Consider the following 20,008-nt stretch of genomic DNA (forward strand, 5'->3'; position numbering starts at 1 on the left):
GGAGCTTGGCGCGGCTGAGTCCTGTTGTGTGTTTCCTTGTGGCCTCTTGCCCTCCCCTGTGGCCTGAGCCGTGTCTCCCTGACCCAGTCAGAGCTGCTCGGTAGGTGGCATGCTCACTGAGGACCACTCAGGTAGACCATAGGGGGGGCTGCAGACCATAGGGAGGGCTGCACTGCAGACAAGCCAGAGGGGGCAGCTTCCATGCCGCTGATGTCCTTGGCCCGTTCTGCAGGTCTAGTCACCCAGGGTCCCCTCCTTTTGCTCCTGGTCCTCTGTAAGAGTGGAGGAGGCGAGGGCTGCCAGGCTGCCTTGGGCTGTGGAAGGGGCACTGAGATTGTCTCAGACCCTGTGGTCACCAGTGCTGCTCAGTGGTGGCTCCTGCCTGAGTGTTGTGCCAGGGCAGGAAGCAGAAGCCAGGGGCTGGCTGAGTGAGGTTCACCCACCCACTCCTTCTGGACATTAGCCTCTCAAGACCAGCCTCAGAGAAAGGGCCACATGTCCTAGAACCTCAGGGTGCTCAGGAACAGAGATAGCTTTAGTTGCTCAGTCCAAGACACGCCAGGCAGCTGCTCCTCGGAGTATGTGAGGAATGGTGCCTCGCGGCACCCTTCTGAGTTGGCACTGGCCACTGTCCTTCTGTTCCTTGACTTCCTTTGCTCTTTGTCTCTCCACCTGTGTACAGTAGACCCAGGAAGGGTACAGCAGTGTGGTGAGGGGAAGGAGGCACTCGCAGACAGGTTTTGGGTTGGTGTCTGCCTTTGAGAGTGCTGGGGCCTGGAGGGAAGGTGACCTCCTCTCCAGGGCAGAGGATTCCCACCATGGGGCTCACGCAGCGCTGGCCCTGGGACTACTCGCACACCTGAGTGGCATTCTGTCCTGTTGTGTGCCCTTCTTCCTGGGACATGCCCCTCTGGCGGGGAAGAAAGGAGGGACTAGGCCACCATCCAGCCTGCCTGCCTGTGCACCCCTCCGGATGTGGCGCCTGCTCAGCTTCCTGAGACTCTCTACTTAGAAGCCTGCAGCAAGGGTGGCTGCCACCACCTCACTCTGGGGCTTCTCTGCACCTGGCGAAGCACCCTGCTTGGAGCGCAGCCCACGCGTGTTTGACAGAAGGGATGATCTGCCCAGGAGCAAAGATCCCTGGGTCCCTCATCTCTCTGCTTAAACTAGAGCCAGCCTTCACCTCCTGCCCAGCTCCCACTCCAGCCTGGCTGCCGGCCTGCCCCTTGGCCAGGACTGAGCGCTTCCACCTGGAGCATGCGGGAGTCACTCTTCTTTCTGGCATGGGAGGGGCAGGGCACATGCACAGAGCACCTCTTGCCAGGTTCTCCTCAGATTGGAGGCTGGGAGAAAACTGTGGTGTTGGTGGCACCCCAGCTTGAGAGGGCGTGGCTAGATGGATCTCCCTACCGTGGGGAGAGGTCTGTGAGGACTGCGCTTGTCAGGAGAATGACAAGGCCAGATGCATAGACCCTGTCTTGGTCCAATTGCCAGTATCTCACAGCACCCCCAAAGGATGTGGGAACAGGAATTACAGGTGCATTTGGTTAATTATGTCCCTTACTTAACTTAATTGCAGGCTCAGACAGCCAGGTGGTGATTATTGTGAGTGGTCTCATTAGGCAGATGTGTCCATGAGCAGCTGCATACAGCACTCTGGCGGGTTCAGAAAGGCACGCTGGAGTGTCCTCAGGTGCATAACAGGTCCTTACCCCCGGTGCAGTACTGACAGAATCCAGACTCTGATGGCAGTTTAAAGGGAAAAAATCCATGTGTGCAATCAGGGCATGTGAGGTCCCACCATGCTGCTGCATCCTATGAAACAGAAAATCATAAAATTAGAACAAAGTGGGTCTCACCACACTTTTTAATAAGCTGGTCTGTGAGGCATCTCGATTTTCTGGTGCTCAGCTCAATAGTTTTGTTCTTCAGTAACCCTTTAAACGTCAGGAAGGAGGAGGTTCTGTCCTCAGTCAGCCAGACTCGTGTGCTAAGGAGACGGCTGGGAAGAGGTGGTCCTGTGTCTCCACTCTGAGCCCAAGCGCCTGCTGCCCGCTTGATCTCGTGGACTGCTTCTTTTGACTGCCATTTCTCTAGCCCTTTGGTTAACATAGCTTGATGCTGACCTTTCCACAGGGAGCAAGATACGTTTAGTGTCCTGCGCCACTTGGGAGGGTTGGGTGCCTGTGGTTGTGAGATGACAGCAGTGCCCATGCTGACTGACGCCCTGGTCTTGTTTCTCTTTAGATGAGTTCTGGTTCTCCGACGGGTCCTTGTCGGATAAGTCCAAGTGTGCAGATCCTGGCCTGATGCCCCTCCCAGACACAGCCACGGGATTGGCATGGTCCCACCTGGTGGATGCTGCGCGGGCATTTGAAGGTAAACATTCCAGCCTTCCGGCCTCACACCTGTCCCGGGAGCTCTTGGCAGCTTGGGGCAGAGCCTGTGCATCGTCCTCTGGGTCAGGTGCTGGGTGTGTCACCCATCCTTGAGAAGGAACTTGAGAGGAAGGCTCAGGCTCTGAGGAGCTTCCTCTGAGGAGCTCATGGAATGAGCGCTGGTCATGGGTTCCCAGTGGAGACCTCACTGTGGCCTGGATGGGATGAGCCACTTTGCCTCTTGGCCCTGTCTCCTTATCCGAGAAGCAGCAGTGATCATGTAGGTGCATACCATGTCTTTTCTGGAGGCATGGTGAGGTGAGGTGGAGGACCCTCCAGGGGCCACGGTGCGGGTTTGGCAGGATACGATCCCCCAGGTGTGGACGTGGCATGATCTGCTCACCCTGGTGACAAGCCACCTCATGGGCCTTCCCCCAGTCCTGCTGTCTATTGCTCAGTGCTGCCTGGGGGACACCTGACCCAGCTTGTAGGTGGTGGTGGCCACGGAAAAGACGCCTGCTCCTGACACCTCTGGCCTGTGTGTGATGCACAGTGAGTCAGTGGACCAGGATCAGGACTCAGAACTTCTCCTATACTGTCATGATGGCAGCTTCTGCCTCTCGCACCCCTTCTACCACACCTGTGGCCTAGCAGGCCTCGGGGAACAGGCGGGGTCTGTCTCAGGAGGCCATCAGCAGCCTTGCTTTTTGGCCACTCGAGAGGCCTCCTCTGGCCAGCAGCATCCTTGTGTGTAGGGCAGAAGGTGAAACCATTCTTCAGGTCCTGGGGGACAGGGTTTGTCCTAGAGGAGAATGATGCAGCCTGAGCCTGCTCTGCCTGCTCTACTGACAGCACAGAGCAGGCTCTGGAGTCCCCACTCCCCAGAGCCGTGCTCCCGTGAGTAGTCTGAAACATGCCCATGGGCTTTCTCTTTCACTGTCGAGCTCTCCAAGGCAGTTTGAGGGTCTTGTGGGACTCAGGTCCCCCAGGCCCATGGTTTTTTTGTTTTTGTTTTTGTTTTTAATATTTTTTGTAGTTGAACACAATGCCTTTATTTTATTTATTTATATGTCGTGCTGAGAATTGAACCCACGGCCTTGCACATGCTAGGTGAGCACTCTACCACTGAGCCATAGCCCCAGCCTCTCGCCCATATTTTGATGTAAGTGTAGCCAGTGCTTTTGAAAGTAGGCCTTCAGAAATGGAGTGTTTCTGCCTATGGAAGTGAGACCCAGGACCTTTACAGAACCCAAAGTGTCATTCCTCTTTGTGGGCTTCTCCCCACACCTACTTCGTTCATGCCACACATCTCATCTTGTGATATGTTCGCTTTTGCCTAAGAGCTAAAGTCGACATTGAACACACAAATTTAAGGTTACAGATTTACCATACTATGCAACAATAGGTCACACACCAAATTCATCTGCCCAAGCATGGCTTCCTGTTTCAGTCAGCTCTTTTGTTGCTATGATCTGTGATCAAAAGACCCAATAAGAACAACTTAGAGGAGGAGGTGTTTATTCAGGCTCTTGGTTTCGGTCCACAGTTGGCCGACCCTGTAGCTCTGGGCCTGGGGAGAGGCAGGACATCATGGTGGGTTGTGGTGGAGGAAAGCTGCTCAGGGATGGTGGCCAGGAATCAGAGGGACAGACACAAACCTTGGGGCACGCCCCGTTAATCTAATCACCAGTGCATCAATCTCTGCTGATTAGGTTACAGCTCTCATGGCCTGATCACCTCACCTCTGAATGTCCTCACATGAGCTCCTGGGCGACGCTGTGCGTCCAAGCCACAGCATTCGTCTCAACTGTAGGAGGAGCAGACGTAGGCTGTGTGACCACGGGTGGGTCGCCAGGTATCTGCACACTGCATTCAGGAAGCCCCCTCGACCATCACTGGCCACGAGGTAGCTTAGAAGCACACCAGCAAGAAGCTCTAACAACCTTCAGAGATCTTAAGTATCGAATAATGATCGTGCTGGGAGGAATGAAGGAGTACATAGAAGCATTTTATGTGTGTGTGAGGATGATGGGAGAGATGCTACCTGTTAAACCTCTGGACTTCAGCCAGAGTCAGGCCTGAAGGAACATTGGAGTGGAAGAAGATGTGGAAATTGGCTAACTAGACGATACTTCAGAAAGATTCCACAAAAACTAAAAACCCCTACAGAAAAGAAAGAAAATGAAATAAATCTAAACCTGGCAAATGAAATTTTAGTGAATATTTTATAAGGAAAGTCAGTGATCAGTTTTTCTTTGAATATTGATAAACCATTAGCAGATTTGACTCAAAAAATAAATAGTACAATTTTGTACTATTTTAGATGTACAAAATTGTAAAGAAGATGAAATTAGCCTGGGAGAGGACACGTGCCACCTCCCCAAGCAGGCTCCTCCAACCTTAGGCCAGGTGGCTGGTATGGCCACGGTAGGGGCCCCTCCATGGTTGGAGTCCTTGCCGTCCCCTCCAGAAGACATACCTGGCCACCCAGATTCCTAATATGGTCAGGACAGGACCCTGCCCTTGCTTAAGAGGTGGGTCACCTGGTCAACTCAGTGTGCAGATGGACAGTCCTAGGAGTTAGCTGGAGAGGCTGAAAGAAACCTGTGTCAAGTCTGTCCGGCACTGCCAGCTTAGAGCACCCCTCAGCTCACAGCACACACACTGCCCACCATAGAGACCTGGGCACGGGGCTCTGCCTGACCCCACAGAGGCTTTCTGTCTCCATCCTGGTATGGCTCTTGGCCTGCGGCCGGTTCCCTCTGAGCCAAGTAGCAGCATGTTGCCTGCCCCCTCCCCCAGCACGCGCATCTGTGCTCTGTGCTTCCCAGTACGCGTCCTCTGGTGCCCTTGGAGGGGGGTTTTAGAGGAATTAGGAATGTCGGGCACTACATAGGAATGAATCCAGTTAATGGGGGGGAGGGAGGCATAAGAAATAATCGAAGGCCAGAGTGTGGGGGTCATTGTAAAGGTCATCTGGAAATCCCCACATCCCAAATGCCACTTGAAACTAATAAGTGTACAGTTAATTGTTTTCAGTTTCAGAGAATAATGATGCCCTTGTTTAAAATTTTCTTGAAATTTAAAAGCAGCCTTCTTGCATAATAGGATTCTTTCCTGATTAAATACACACAAAAAAAGAGAACCATTAGACAATTGTCTAATATTGATATAGAAAAACTTAAATGAAATTTCAGTAATAGATTGAAAAGATTATGCATTGTTCCTGGCAAGAGCTTAGCTGGTATAATTAAAAAAAAAAAAAAAAAAAAAAACTGTAATTATAACAAGTTACAGTAGTTGAAGTAATTAAACTGATCATATCACTTTCCAAAAAAAGTATATCTAACAGAATTACAACCTATTTCTAATAAAATTTTGAATAAAAGATTGAAGTTTCTAATAAAAGATTGATAAGATACCTCTAGTCAAGCACAATGGCACACACCTGTAACCTTGGCAACTCAGGATACCGAGAAAGGAGGATCAAAAGTTTGAGGCCATCCTCAGGAACTTAGTGAGACCCTGTCTCAAAATTAAGAGATGAGGATGTGACTCAGTAATAAAGTGACCCTAGGTTAAATTCCCAGTCCAAAAAAGAAAGATATCTCAAAAGCCTTGGAATGTCTACTTTATTCCAAATAACTGCACGATACCCATGGGGATCTTTCCAAGCAGAGCCCTAAATCCAAAGGAACCAACTTGCCCTTTGAAACCATGTCCTTTAACTTTTACTGGAATCATTGACATTTAGAAATTTTTAGGGATCATAAACATAGACAAAGTAACTTGATATACACCATTTCAAAATGTTGCTAATTTTTTTAGTTACCTATTTCTACATCACAAAACACTCCAAAATGTACAGCTAACCCCAGTGATTTCCGTTATTTCCTATGCCACAGGCTAGTCAAGGCTCAGCTGGGTGGCTCTTCTGTTCCACATGGTGTCACCCAGAGTCATTCATGCGGCTGGAGCCTAGCTGGGACCTGCACGTCCCAGGGACTCCACTCCCTTGTAGTGTGGAGCTCCAGGCTGTGGCAGGGACCGCATCCCCCAGCAGGGTGATCGCACTCTTCACAGGAGGCGCTAGGAATCTGCAGAGCAGAAGCAGGTGCTCTGTGACTGCCAGACCTGGTGCTGGAGGTCCCAGGATAGCATCTTGCCACATGCTGTGGTCAGAGCAAGTCTCAAGGCCAGCAGCCCTGGGTGGGCGCAGGCTCCACCTCTCCTGCTAGGGTGGTGTGTTTCCCAAAAGGCTGACTCTCCACAGTGGTTGCTCAGAGTCTCCTACTGAGATGGCCGCAGAATCAGAATATGGAATTCCGTGTTCTTTGGAAAGCAAGCCACCATTAGATTACAGTGAGGTAGTTCCAAGAAGTACTTCAGTAACTAAAATTCTTAACGGAAGTAAGAATGACTGTCCTTTTCAAATTAATTTGCAGATTAGAATGATTTCAGTTCAGCTATCCAAAATTAAGGGGGGTTTTTTGTTTTTTTTTTAGAGAAAAAGAATTTTAATATTTATTTTTAGTTTTCGGCGGACACAACATCTTTATTTGTATGTGGTGCTGAGGATCGAACCCAGGCCGCACGCATGCCAGGCGAGCGCACTACCACTTGAGCCACATCCCCACCCCCCCCCAAAAGTAGGTTAAAGTAATTGCATCTACTCAGAAAATACGAGAAAGGAGGATCAAAAGTTTGAGGCCATCCTCAGGAACTTAGTGAGACCCTGTCTCAAAATTAAGAGATGAGGATGTGACTCAGTAATAAAGTGACCCTAGGTTAAATTCCCAGTCCAAAAAAGAAAGATATCTCAAAAGCCTTGGAATGTCTACTTTATTCCAAATAACTGCATGATACCCGTGGGGATCTTTCCAAGCAGAGCCCTAAATCCAAAGGAACCAACTTGCCCTTTGAAACCATGTCCTTTAACTTTTACTGGAATCATTGACATTTAGAAATTTTGGTTGAACAATGTTCAACCAAAAAAATCTATTATAAATAATAATTAAAACTATTGCAATGATTCAAAAATAGAATAAGTCCTTTTGAAGAAAAATAGAGCACACACAGAAATCTGAATATATTTCAATAATTAAATGGCAAAGGGAGTTATGTATGCCCTTTGGATTTAGGGACTAGAAAAGTTGATTTTAGAAACAGTTAAAAAAAAAAAAAAACACCATCTGGAGGTAATCTTTAGTTGTTGGATAACAAGAGAACATATAAAAGGTAGCATGATCAAATATAAGTATTTCACAGACCTTGTACACACCTTCAAGAGAAGATCTGAGGCGGGTGTGCTGGGCGCTAGGGTTTGCCTGTACCTGTGACAGGCAAAGCAGGGTGTCTAAATTGCACTTGGGAGCTTGGCAAAAGAACAGCACCTCTGCAGCAGACAGACAGCCCACACACGGAGCACAAGGGCCAGCAGGCGGTCATCAGCCTCGGGCATGGCAGGACGGGTGAGCACCAGCTCCACCTGTGGCAGGTAGAGAACGACCTGGCAGCTCTGGGAAGCAGAAGGTGAGAGCACCAGGGCTCCTTTCCCACTCAAGCACAGCACCATGCACAGCTCACCCAGAAGACTGCACCCCACTGCTTAGACACTTCATTCCTGAGAAGTGACTATTCAAAAGAGTGAAAAGGTGTTCTGTAGAGAAATACTGTGTGGCATCATTAAAACTTAATAAGTGAACACACTACCTAATTCCACCCCAAAAGCCACATGTCAGAGAAAGTAGAGCCATCCCCTGGGTCCAGAGGAGGAGGTGATTGGGTGCTGAGCGTACATGCTGTCAGCCCAGCTGCAGTCCTCCCAGGCCACAGTGGGAAGCTGAAAACCTGGCTGGCCACGGTTCAGGCTTTGTTTTCATATGTGCAGTTCCTTTCTTGAGTGGGGTGAGCTGCCCTTTGCTCTTCAGAACTCCCAAGTAAGATGCACTGACCTCGTGCAGCAAGGCCCTTCAGCCCTGGCAGCACAGCGCTCAGCCGCCGGGTGTGGACGAGAGCGTGTGTGTGGACGCCCTGGCTCGCTCCTCTAACAGGTGTTAACTTTCCAATGATGTGGAAGCACTGCGCGTTCCACGGAAGCTGGGATTGGGATTTTGATGCAGAAGGAGCCTCTGACACTAGGCAGTGCAGCAAGTCGTAGCTCCCTCAGCCCTGGGACCCTGAGTGGTGCCATCAGGGCTGTGTGCTGTGTTGCTGAGCCACATGGGGGACTTACCGTGTTATATACATTTTCAGCTTAGAGTATGCTTAACTTGGGACAGGCTTATGGGATGTCACCCCATCCCAAGCATGGGGTGCTCTGCCGTAGTCTCCACCCCCTCAGGTTTGGAGACAGGGACAGATCCACTGGGAAAGCTGGCTGTGGCTCAACCATTGTGGGGGGGGGGGGGCGGGGGGGGCGGGAGTGGAGTCTCTCTAGAAGCCCTGAGCAGCTCCCACATATCAAGTGTAGTTTGGAGCATTTGTGGCATAGATGTGACCAGAAGCATCCTTGAAAGGAGAAATAGCAAGCGGGTGGTCAGAGTCGGGATTCCACACCCCCAGCCGAGGAGACCTGTGATCCGCCGCTCCACATTTTCCATGGCTGGCAACCGCCACCATGTCCCCAAAGCCATCGGGGCAGTTCAGGCACTGCAGCAGGAGTAAGATGACCGCATAAACATCCTCTCCAAAACAGCTTTCTGTGCTGTAGCTTATGCCCTGTGGGCCCTCGGTTTCTTAGATCCCATGGTAACCATAAACTTTCGTAATGAGAACTTTTTCAATTCTAAAGTTTCAGCTTAAAGCTGATGACGTCAATTTAGTGATGTGTGATGTGCACGTGTGTGTACACCAGCATAAGGGAACGGTGGGTGACAGGCTGGGTGCTCCTCACAGTAACATGATTAGAGGAAAGAAAAAAAGAAAGGTGACTGCACAAGAAGAAAACTGCAAGGTGAATGTCAATATAGAGGAAATCAAAGTCTAAGTCTCCAGCGTAAGTTAGAATTTGCTTCAGTTGCTGCATCTCGAGTCAAGAGAGAGGCCAGGGCTGTCCTTAACTTGCTTCTCAGCGGAGATTCCAGCCATTATCTTTTTGCGTTCTCCAGTCAGTGGCCATAGTGTGACCCAGAGCACTTCGTGCCGAAAGCCCATTGCAGACCCATGCTGCTTCCTGGCGGTCGGTTAAGTCTGCTTCCTGCAGCCTGACGAGCACAGACCTCAACCAGAGCCTCTGGTTCTTCGAAGGAGCTGCAAGGCCCCAGATTGTCTCTGGCTTGTGGTTTCAGCAGAGGTGTGCTGGAACGGCGCTGCTTGTGGAGATGAGCTGTCTTGATCTAGCCTCTGGCTTCTAGCAAGTTACACCGCTGTCAGACAAACAACTTAAAAGGAGAAAAGGTTTATCTTGACTTGTGGTTTGAGAGGCTCCAGGACTTGGTCATCTGGACCCATGGCTTTGGGGGCTGTAGTGAGGCAGGACATCGTGGCAGGAGCATGTGGTGGAACAAAGCTGCTCCCCTCTTGGCAGCCTGGAAACAGAGACAGGGCCAGTGCCCCGTGTTCCTCTGCAGAGCTCACCCCCATGACCTACTTCTCCAGCAGGCCACCAGCTGCCAGGGAAGCACCAGCTGGGGACATCCAGGTCCTGGTGGCCACACCCCCATGTGCACTGTGGTCCTGATCCATCCCTGCAGCCAGGACCTGGCCACACAACCCAGCCCGCCCTTGCAGGCTTGGCCTGAGGCCCTCAGAGCTGCAGAAAGCCAGGTGGGCTCTGGGAGTTGCTCGGCCCGCTGTCTGACGGCAGCCCGAAGTTGACACAGGTAGCTGTTGACTCTGCCTCTCTCTTAGTGTTAATGTGTTAAACATTTTTAAAATGTAGGAGCAAGGTTTAAATTAAATAAAGGGGTGGATTGTCTCATGTGAGCCACGCTGATGTCCCCCTGGCCCCACCTGCTCAGACAGGAGCCGGGGAGAGGGAGGCTGCACGTGCCGTGTGCTCACGCAGCCCTGGCTCCCGGGCCTTCGTGGTTTCCTTTGGGCTGTGTGGTTGTAGGTCAGCAGTCACTTGATTGAGTGTTTATCACCATAGAAGCTTCCCCTGGACACCCTCGGGAAGATGGGCCACGTTACACAGGAGCTTCAGCGCAGGCATGGTTGTGGCAACACGGCCCTGGTGGCCTGCCTCCTGACCAGCAGGACATTGTTTCTCCCGGGGAACATCTGGGTGGCTGCCAGGAGACAGACTTGTCTTGGGGATGTCTTATCAGTTAAGGTTGGCACAGCTGAAGCCTTTTCACCCAGGTATGTAGACGTGGGCCTTAGAACATGTGTGTTAGGTGGGATATGAGCCTGACCAGACGCCCCCTCGGTTGCGCACAGTGAGGACGGCGTCAGCAGATGCCCCTTGGTTGCGCACAGTGAGGACGGCGTCAGCAGGTGCCCCTTGGTTGCGCACAGTGAGGACGGCGCCAGCAGAGCTCTTTGAGAAAGTGAGGAGATTAATTCTGAGACATTCTTGGCATTGCTCTTGTCAGCAGTGAAATTCCCCAAAGAGCATGACAGCTCTGGTCATTGAGTGGGACGCACTCTCCCTGGGGACCTTTCAGACAGGGCTGTGTGGCACACCACAGCAGGCAGGACCTCCCCAGCCAGGCTGCCCTGGCTCTGCCCCCACCTCTGCCGGGCACCTGGAGCCCTGAGTGAATCTGGGCAACACCCACGTTAGCTGTTGGGGTTGTCACAAACCCATCCTCTGCAGAAGTCCCAGTGTGCTGTGCTGAATGAGTGACAGAGTTGTCGTCTTGGAACTGTAGTGTTGCAGTGTTTGTTTTTCGGAAGATGAGACCTGTGGGACTTTCAAGAAGGTTCACCGAAGGACATCTGGATGGCTATGGCAGATGTTAGAAAGGGGCCCCTGACAGAACCCCACAGTGGTCATGAGCGGGCTCAACAGACTCTGGGACGCCAGGCCTGGGGCCACCCACCGCCAGCACTGCACCTGCAACCCTGGCTTTCCTCCTGGGCTCCTGGCAGCCTCCACGTGGCCTTCCTTTTTAATTAACTGGAAGTGTGTGACCCTCCATAAGCCAGACAGGCAGGTAGCCTCGTTAGGAGGCTTACTGAACAGCCAGGGAGACAGTGGGGTGAATTAAGAACAGGGTGCGCCTAAGTGCAGTTTCTCCCCCATTAATCAGCCACACAAAAGAGCTGCCACAGCACCGACGCTCAAGCTGTGCCTCTCAGAAACTAGGAGTGAGGGCTAGGGGAGGGAAGTGGTCCTGGGTGGATTGCGGCCCACGTCCACCTTGTGCAGAGAAGGACTTTCCCGCGCGTCTTTCAGCGTCTCTGGCCAGCATGGCCTGTGCTGAGAAACAACACCCGTTCAGATCAGCCCTGGGCTCTGGAGCTGCAGGTGCTGCGCCCCGACCTTCCTTCCCGACTTCCAGGGGGTGGGTTTGCCAGTCTCTCCCCTTCCCAGTGTGTGGAGTGAGTCACTGGTGCTTGTGCTTGGGTCCGCGTGCGTGGCGCGCCAGGTGTCTCTGTTGTCCACTGCGGCCCTGCCTCTGGCCATCACGTGGTCTCAGCTGTCTGGCACTCAGCTCCTCCCGGTTTCTGTCTTGAGCAACCACACTGTGCTCTGTACTGCATACCACCTGTCACTTGAGCCTGGGAGGCCTGAAAGCCTCGGGTACGAGGGCGTCCTGCTCATGGGAGAACTCTGGATCTTATTTCAGGTCTTGACTCAGATGAGGAACTGGGGCTGCTCTGTCACCACGCATCCTTTCTAGGTGACTGTCTGCAGCTGGCTGCTGCCTCCTGGTGCTCTGTAGCCTGCTCTGTGTCTGTGTGTCTGCATGTCTGCATGGCTCCTCGCACTCTGGGCTGGGGGTGCTGGGGGCGCCTTACCGGGTGGTCCAGGAATGTTCTGTGGGTCTGGGGGAGCTTGCCGGCAGGCCCGTCTCCCTGGCCCTTATCATCCAGCTTGTTCTTCTGCACGGAGCCAGCAGCTTGGCATTTCTTAGGGTGTGGAGAGAAGAGAGCAGATTGGCTCTAGCAATCCAGGATCTGTCACTTGTCCCTGCCATGCAGCCCCGCGGGACAGCCATCTTCATGCTTTCGTTGTCAGCTTGCCTGGGTTTCTGTTTCTTTGTTTTATTTCAAACAGGGAAATAACTGATTTGGAGGGGGAAACATTTCATTTTGTACTAAATTCATCTCTACAAAAAAAAGTGCCCTGGAGCTGATACTGACTCTTCTGTTGTTCTTCTCCCCTGCCCCAGACCAGAGAGTGGCGTCCTTCTGCACCCTGACGGATCTGCAGCACAGGCAGGACTTGGAAGGGGCCCAGGAGCTGTCCTTGTGCGTAGATCCAGGCAGCAGCAAAGAGTTCATGGACTCAGCTGGGTATGTGGACCCCCGTCCCACTGGGACTCCTCAGGAATCCAGGGGAGGGACGGAGGGGACTGGCAGGGCTTCCTGACTTCCTGGATGAAGGTGCTCGGCTACGTGGCTGCTCATCTGTGCAGGCAGGTCCCATCTGCCAAGGCTGATAATACAGGGGCATGCCTCACTGGCAGAAAGGGACAGGAGGGGCCTTAGGGTCAACCTCTGCTGCTTAGTCATCATGACAGTGCCAGGCAGTGACACCAAGCAGCTTTCGGGCTGCCAGGCCATGCATGCTATATTCCCACCAAAGGCAAGATTCCTCCAGAACCTGCCCCAGACCCAGCCTCAGACCCCGTTGCCGCCCTGCATTCATGAGTACATAGTCCGGGAAGTGGAAGTGCTCCCCTCTGTGTGAACTGAGCCGTCCTTCACTCACAAATTCCTTTGAGGTTCATGATACGTTCATAACAGGCAGGCTGGACAGTGGAGTCCACCTGCAGTTCCCAGGGCTGCATGCTGGCCTCTGTCCACACACTCCACCCTTTGCTTTCTTCCTGACCTCTGTGCCTAAGCATGGAGTGAGTCTTGAGCAGTGAGGGGACTCCCTCCAGTAGGACATGACATCACTCCTCCCCTTGCCAGGCTCCCAACGCAGGAGTAACGCCCAATGCCAGGTTTACCAGGGGTGTCCTCCCTCACATCCCCTGAGTCTTTCTAATTAGACCTGTTTGCTAGGGAGCGCTCTCCATCCACTTTGACCGGGAAAGTCAATCAGCTGGAATTAATTCTGCGACAACTGCAGACCGATCTTCGGAAGGTAAAGAGACAAGGACCCTGGGCATGCAGGAGGTGTGCTCAAACCAGGGACCAGAGTCCATGTTGAGGAGGAGACACTGTCACTGTGGGGCGTGTAGCTGTTGATGGACAGTAAGGCAAAGGGAACCTCGACAGAGGTTGAGTACTGGCCTTACTGACAAGAGCGCAAGTTTGCGGGGTCCCAAGGACAGTGGGAAGGTGGCTGCTGAGGGGCAGTGGGGTGATCTGAGCTGAGGTGGGGTCTGGCTGAGGAGAGCAGGATCCCAGGAAAACTGCGTCAGCCTTGGGGAAAGTCACTTCAGCTGCCTCTTAAGACCAGAACTTCCAGCGCAGAGGAGAGCCTGGAAGGAATAGGGGGACCTGAGGATGGGGCCAGAGGCACCAAGAGCAGGAACAGCCCCTGGCCAGCCACGCCCCACTTGGCCATGCCCACACAGCACTGCAGGGCCGCTGGTGGACCAGTGGTCTAGTCAGATCCCTCTGGCAGCCGCTGCCAAGCTCCAGTGGGGCAAAGGTCTCTCAGCCCCATAGAGCTGGGGCTGGGGCTTTACGCTTCTTGTCACTGTGTGTTGCAAACTCCTGGTGGGACTGCTCTGAACTTTTTAATCATTCTTACATAGTTTTGAGTGGCACATTTTTAAAGATCAGTGTGGAAATATAATGTAGCCAGAAAGCATGTAAGGGAATGAAAGGCCCTCTGGTCACTGAGCACACCAGGGGCACATGGCTTCTGTCCTTTGTAGCGGGAGGCTGCTTGGGAAGCTCAGGCACATCAGGTTTCCCTCCCAGCTGCCTGCTGTGATCTCCCTCTGGGTAGAAGATGGCGGGCACCCTGGTCATGAAGGAGCAGGAGCGTGGTGGGGTAAGCGGAGAGGCAGTGGACTGCTCACCCGTCCCTTTGTCATTAGCAGGTCCCCTCCCTGAAGGAAGCACGCCCCCTCCCAGAGGTCAGGAAAAGTGAGAGCAGGGACTCCCAGGCCCCCAGGGAGCAAGGGCCAGCCCCTGACATTGGTGTGTTCCTGCAGGAGAAGCAGGACAAGGCCGTGCTGCAGGCCGAGGTGCAGCACCTGCGGGAGGACAACCTGCGGCTGCAGGAGGAGTCCCAGACGGCCGCTGCCCAGCTGCGCAGGTTCACCGAGTGGTTCTTCAGCACTGTGGACAAGAAGTCCTAGCCAGCGCCTCGCCGGGCCACGGGGCCTGCTGCTGCCCCCCCAGCCGCAGCAGGGTCCTGAGTGTGCTGTCACCAAGCATAGCGTTTGCTGTTCCATCCCGTGCAGTGCCATTCACCCCAGCAGGATGGGGCCTGGCTCCTCCAGGCAGCCACAGAGGAAGCAGTGAAGTGCAGATGAGTGTAACTCACAGGGCGGGGACGTGAGCCTCGTCCACTGAGACCCTCCTCGGGCTCTGAAGTGGGGCCTGGCTGGGCTCACCTGGCTCACCTTGGAGGCAGAGGCAGGCTCCATTTCTAGTGCCAGCCGCTGAGGCGATGCCGAGCAGGGCCCTCTTTGGGTGTTAGTGTTGTAAAGTAGACACGGAGACGAACAGTCAGATGTACACTTTAATGGTAAAGGTGCTCTATTTTTTTGGATGTACAGTAGCTTTATTTCCACAGCCACATTATCATAGCAATAAAGAGGGAGGCTTAGTCAGTAGTTGGAAAGCTTCATGGGGAAGCACTGGCCTAACACTAGTTCGAATGCAGTTACTGTAGAGACTTATTTATTTGCAGGAACAAATGGTGCCTGAATATTAACAGTGTTCTGATTTTTTAAAAAAGATACTATGCCTTGTAAATGGCTCGCCGAGTGGTCTGTAGTCGCTCGACTCTTAGCTCACTGTGTATAGTTGCTTTGCTGGAACGAGAGATCCACTCACACTGGAGCTGCCTGTGTGCTGGGAGCCAGGGGCTCCCGTGGGCAGTGCCACATCCGTGTATCTTTGTACAGAAGCTCTGATGATGTGTCTTGTATTTAACACCCTTATTTAAGCTTATTTAACCTTGAATTGTTAATTTTATAAGATGTGGTCTTACCTGCACTATGAGGAGGAGGGAGGCAGCAGACAGCTCGGGGAGGACGGGGCACACCCAGGGCAGAGAGGCCACTGGGGGGGACCACGGCTGGAGGCTGCGAGGAGCGAGTTGTTGGTATTGCTTTACCATTTTTAATTGTTATATTTGAGATGAATATACATTTTGCTTTTTTAATAAATGTTCAAAAGAAGTCCACGTAAGCAACAGCCTTGTCGGGTGGATGTAGACCTTTTATGATCTGTCAACAGTCTGTGGATTTATTTTGGGTCATTTAAGATCTTATTGTATACTGAATACCGTTTAGCTGCCTTGTTAGAGAATCCCAGGCTGATTTAAAGTAAAGAGTAACTAGTATTTATTAGTACCTGCTCTGTGCCAGACCCTCTTCTGTGCTTCTTGTCTCATTATTGAATCCCTACGGTGTCCTTGGTAGGTAAGGCATGGCGTCCCGTTTTACAGCCGGGTTAACTGGGGCTGGGTTCACATAATGTACCCGGGTTGTCTTCTTTATTGTCATCTCATTCACATAACGTGTTGTTCTTATAGCACATGCAATAAAACTAGTCCAGAGTCATCAGGAAGAGGATTTCACTGGATTTCAGTCCGGCTAGGGCCAAAGACATGGACAGGCACCTGGTGGGAAGTGGGCACTGCAAGGGACACAGCCCTTGGCCTTCTAGAGATGAGACCACAGGCAGAGCTGAGCGGGTGCCAAGTGGTTTTTAGGCTGCCTATGAGGGGCACACTAAGCAGTGTCCTTAGTGCCCCCACAGCTGTAGCACAGCTTCACACCACCTCCAGGTGCTCCCAGGGAACAGGACACCGCAGGCCATGCCAGTCTCCTTGTCCTCCCTCCCTCTCTTCCTTCTTACCGTGTTCTGGGCACTGTGCCAGGAGCTGAAGACCCCGCAGGGCTCTAGATCACTGTCCCCACAGGAGTCCAGTCTAACCTGGGGTGCGGTGCTCAGACAGGTGGACACTAGAAGGCGCTGCAGGCTCCAGGCCCTGGCCAGCCCTCTGCTCTACACAGCAGCCCCCAGAGCAGGACCCTGGCCTCGCCCTTCTTAGAGGGAAAGAAGCAGGACATCGATGGGGTCCCCAAGGCAGGACCATGGAGCAGGAAAAGGGGACGCAGGGTTCCATGGCCCTGAGTCCCAGCATATTCAGGGCCCACCAGTGTCCATGCTACCTGCAGGACAGGTGGTGGGTGGATGCGTGGGTCAGCCTAGCCATGCCACTAAGGCATCAGGGGCCTGCTGCAGTTTTATCTTGTCCTAAGTCAAAGCCACTGATGCAGGAGCATGGCGTGCTGTGGACTCTAAGTGCACTATTCTGACTTCTGAAGGAGAAAGTGCCGCAGTCTGGCTGGGCACAAATCACGAGCCACTCAAGCAGGAACAAACTTTATTTCCGAACTCCCACAGCACTCCACACACGCTCCCCGGGAACTCTCCCGAACACCACCCACACGGCTCCTCCACACACCAACACACCATCCGGAACTCCCTCTCCCGGAACTTCCCCAGCCAATGGGAACTCCCCAGGCAATCCTCCCGAGAACTCCAAAGTAGCAGGCGCCTGAGGTGGACAGTAAAGGTCTAATATACAATTGAATCAATCCAGCATCATCTTAATCATCAACCATTACTTCTGGCAAAATGCCAGGGGCCATTCCGACTCGGCTGAGGCTCTCAGCAAGAAAGGGTCATGTGAGTCCTCAAGCTTTTTCCGTACAAGGCATACTGTCTCTGTAGCATATTGAAGTTGTGTTCACTCCCCTTTAAAGATGATGAGTCCATTCTCGGCTTGGTAAGGCTGTGTCATAGCTCAGTGTGCCAAACCCAGGTTCAGGGCAGCCAAGGAGGAGAGAGACGCAGTGAAGCGGGGTTTGCAGAGGGAGCCGCAGAGCTGCTGGTGGGTTGGAGACAGGAGAGGTTTGACCTGGGGATGAGCCCTGAACTCCATTGAAATCAACAAACTGGTTGTTCCATGAGTGTTTCTTGGCTTTGGTGAAAGTCTAGCAGACCGTGTGCTTCTAGCAAGGAGCGGAACAGCTCTTCAGCAGCACTGGTCAGGCATGGGTGCGTCTGCTGCAGAGAGCAGCCAGTCAGGAGGATGCAGACACAGTGATGGAACCCCACTGAGGTGGCCCACCCTCTGCCAGCTCACTGTGGACAAAGCCAGTGACATTTTTTGGAAAAACAGTCCTCTGCACTAGCAAAAGAACAGTCCCCTCTCAAGTCCGAGACCTGCACAAGTCATGCTGAACACATGGCCAAAGTGATTTTGGTCTGTTAAACCTCTTCAAAGGGACATTTCCAGTTGGCATCAGGCCAGAGAAAAACCTCCACACACTCCTAGGGTAGCAGCATGGCATCGAGGCGCACACCACTGGCCACAACAGGCAGATCCAGGCGGAGTCTCTGCTACCACTGTGTGTAAAGCCCCTGCATGACTGCCCACGCTGACTTGCTATAACTTGATTGGTACAATCTAAATGTCGGAATGTATCCACTAGGAATTATTTTGGAATAAGCAGGTGTTTTCTCTCTGCTTGGAGAACCCTGTTGTATATCAAGACCATTCTGATGTGTGACAGTTGAAGTTAATTGGCATGTCCAGGGTCTATCCCTGCTGTTCTCTGCAGCAGGGGGTGCATATTAAAGCTGCAGCCACAGTGGAGCAGGGCGGAGCAGCCCGCCTCGCCTGCTCCTCGTGTTTGGAAGTGCCAGTGGTCATGGTCCTCCTGATCAGGAAGACACAGGGTCGGCTGCATGTTGTTAGCCAGCAGAGTTACTCAGGCCCATGAAACCTGAGCCACAGCCTCGTGTCTGCAGAGCCAGAAAGCTTGAACCAGGAGTTTACAGACACAGCAGAGTGCTTGATGGGAAAGTCGCTGCTCCTGGCGTGAAACATCAGCCCAAGAAAGCCTAGGAGCACTCTGGCAATTCAGATGGCGCAGATGGCTTCCTGGTTGGGGAAGCTGTGAAGATGGAGGGCGACTTGTGCCTGGAAAGGAGCCACGGTCTAGCAGAGTCTGCTGTTCTGCCATGGCCAAAACCACGCTGCCGAGCCATAGAGGGCGGGCTCCGGAAGGGATGAAGGCCCACACAGGCAAGCCCTGGATCCCCAATTTGGCATGGACTGGAAGAGCCAGTGAAACTCTCACAGTCCTGAGCTCATAGGAAACCAGCCCGGTTCCTCGGCACCTGGATTTTGTGCTTAGAAATTTAAAACCACCATTGCAGTTCTAGTTTCAGCAGGTGCGCGTGCCCCCGGCTCCAAGAACAGAGCCTGGATGCAGGTGAGTGGGTTCCAATCAGCATCTGGTAGAGGTGAGGGGGGTGAGCTGTCTATTGATTAGGACCCACAAGGTAGAACCCAGGCAGTGTGGCCTGAGAACTCCAAACTATCCCAGAGGCTGAGCCGCTGACCCTCAGCAACAGAAACTGAAGCACAAAGTCCCCCTGTGTTTTATGAAGGCCTGGTGAGCGTTACCACTTCAGGGTCGCATTCGTGCATTCTGACTAACAAGATCTGGGGACTTTTCAGTTGTTTTTAAAACAATAAGGATTCTGCAAGCCCTCTTGTTCATCTTAGCTTGCCAGCCCCTATGTTCCTCACTGACCTCATACTGCCGGTCTTTATCCAGGGTCACATCTGCAGACTCTGCTTCCGTGCCTGATGCTCGGGACCTGAGATATGCTCAGTAGGCTGTTTTTCACAAAAGCAAATGAATAACCATGAGGCCCCTTGACATGTGAATTCCTTTTGGCTGCTAAACTGTCACCAAATTATTAAAAAAAAACCCAATTAAGGGTCAGACTTCCATTGTTATGGCCCTCGATACCCATTGATCCAGCTGGAGGCATTGGTGGTAGAGGTTTGGGTGCCACTCTCCCAGTCCCACTGTGAACCTGCAGAACTCACAAGGAGGCCTGTGTGTGCCAGGGACTCAGAGTGAGGTGTGTTAGGGAGAGAAGGGGACCAGCCAGTGCTGCTGCTAACGCACAGGTGCAAATGGAGGCTTCATGCAGAATCTCTGCTACCACCGTGTGTAAAATAAATTGGGCCTAGGTATCTGGCCTAGCCCCCTTCCTATGCCCATCATCATTGATGGAAAACCGAGCAGATCTGACCCCACTAAGTTGGGATGATTAAACACAGTAGTGGCATGCCCTCTGGAGCACCTTGTGGGGCCCCATCTGGGCTTCACAGGCAGCAGCTATGTCCGCAAACCTCTCCTCTGAATGCAGAAGCCCAGGCATGGGCACTCTGTGCCCCTGTAAATGAGGGACGTGAGAACCCGGGCAGCACTGCTGGGAGGGACCGGGCTCGCTTACAACTGGGCACAGGAGGCTACTGGCTTGTGCCCTGCCTGGTTCCTCTGTCA

At 52.7% G+C, this 20,008-nt stretch overlaps 1 protein-coding gene across 2 annotated transcripts in view; it reads left to right on the top strand.

The window, feature by feature from the left end:
- Sipa1l2 (signal induced proliferation associated 1 like 2) overlaps nucleotides 1–15,979 on the top strand; it is a 138,757-nt gene extending 122,778 nt beyond the window's left edge. Inside the window, exons 18-22 of one of the 2 annotated variants that reach the window (XM_046432069.2) lie at nucleotides 2,248–2,379; nucleotides 12,116–12,169; nucleotides 12,662–12,785; nucleotides 13,503–13,584; nucleotides 14,609–15,979. In XM_046432069.2, coding sequence (XP_046288025.1) covers nucleotides 2,248–2,379; nucleotides 12,116–12,169; nucleotides 12,662–12,785; nucleotides 13,503–13,584; nucleotides 14,609–14,755 — 539 coding nt within the window. In that variant the 3' untranslated portion in view covers nucleotides 14,756–15,979. The remainder of the gene's footprint in view (nucleotides 1–2,247; nucleotides 2,380–12,115; nucleotides 12,170–12,661; nucleotides 12,786–13,502; nucleotides 13,585–14,608) is intronic. The other variant, XM_046432068.2, reaches the window with a different exon arrangement.
- The last annotated feature ends 4,029 nt before the right edge of the window (nucleotides 15,980–20,008 follow it).

The sequence above is a fragment of the Marmota monax genome, unplaced genomic scaffold (assembly GCF_021218885.2).
Source record: "Marmota monax isolate L192 unplaced genomic scaffold, Marmota_monax_Labrador192_F-V1.1 WCK01_AAM20220418_F8-fsc00071, whole genome shotgun sequence".
NCBI lineage: Eukaryota > Metazoa > Chordata > Mammalia > Rodentia > Sciuridae > Marmota > Marmota monax.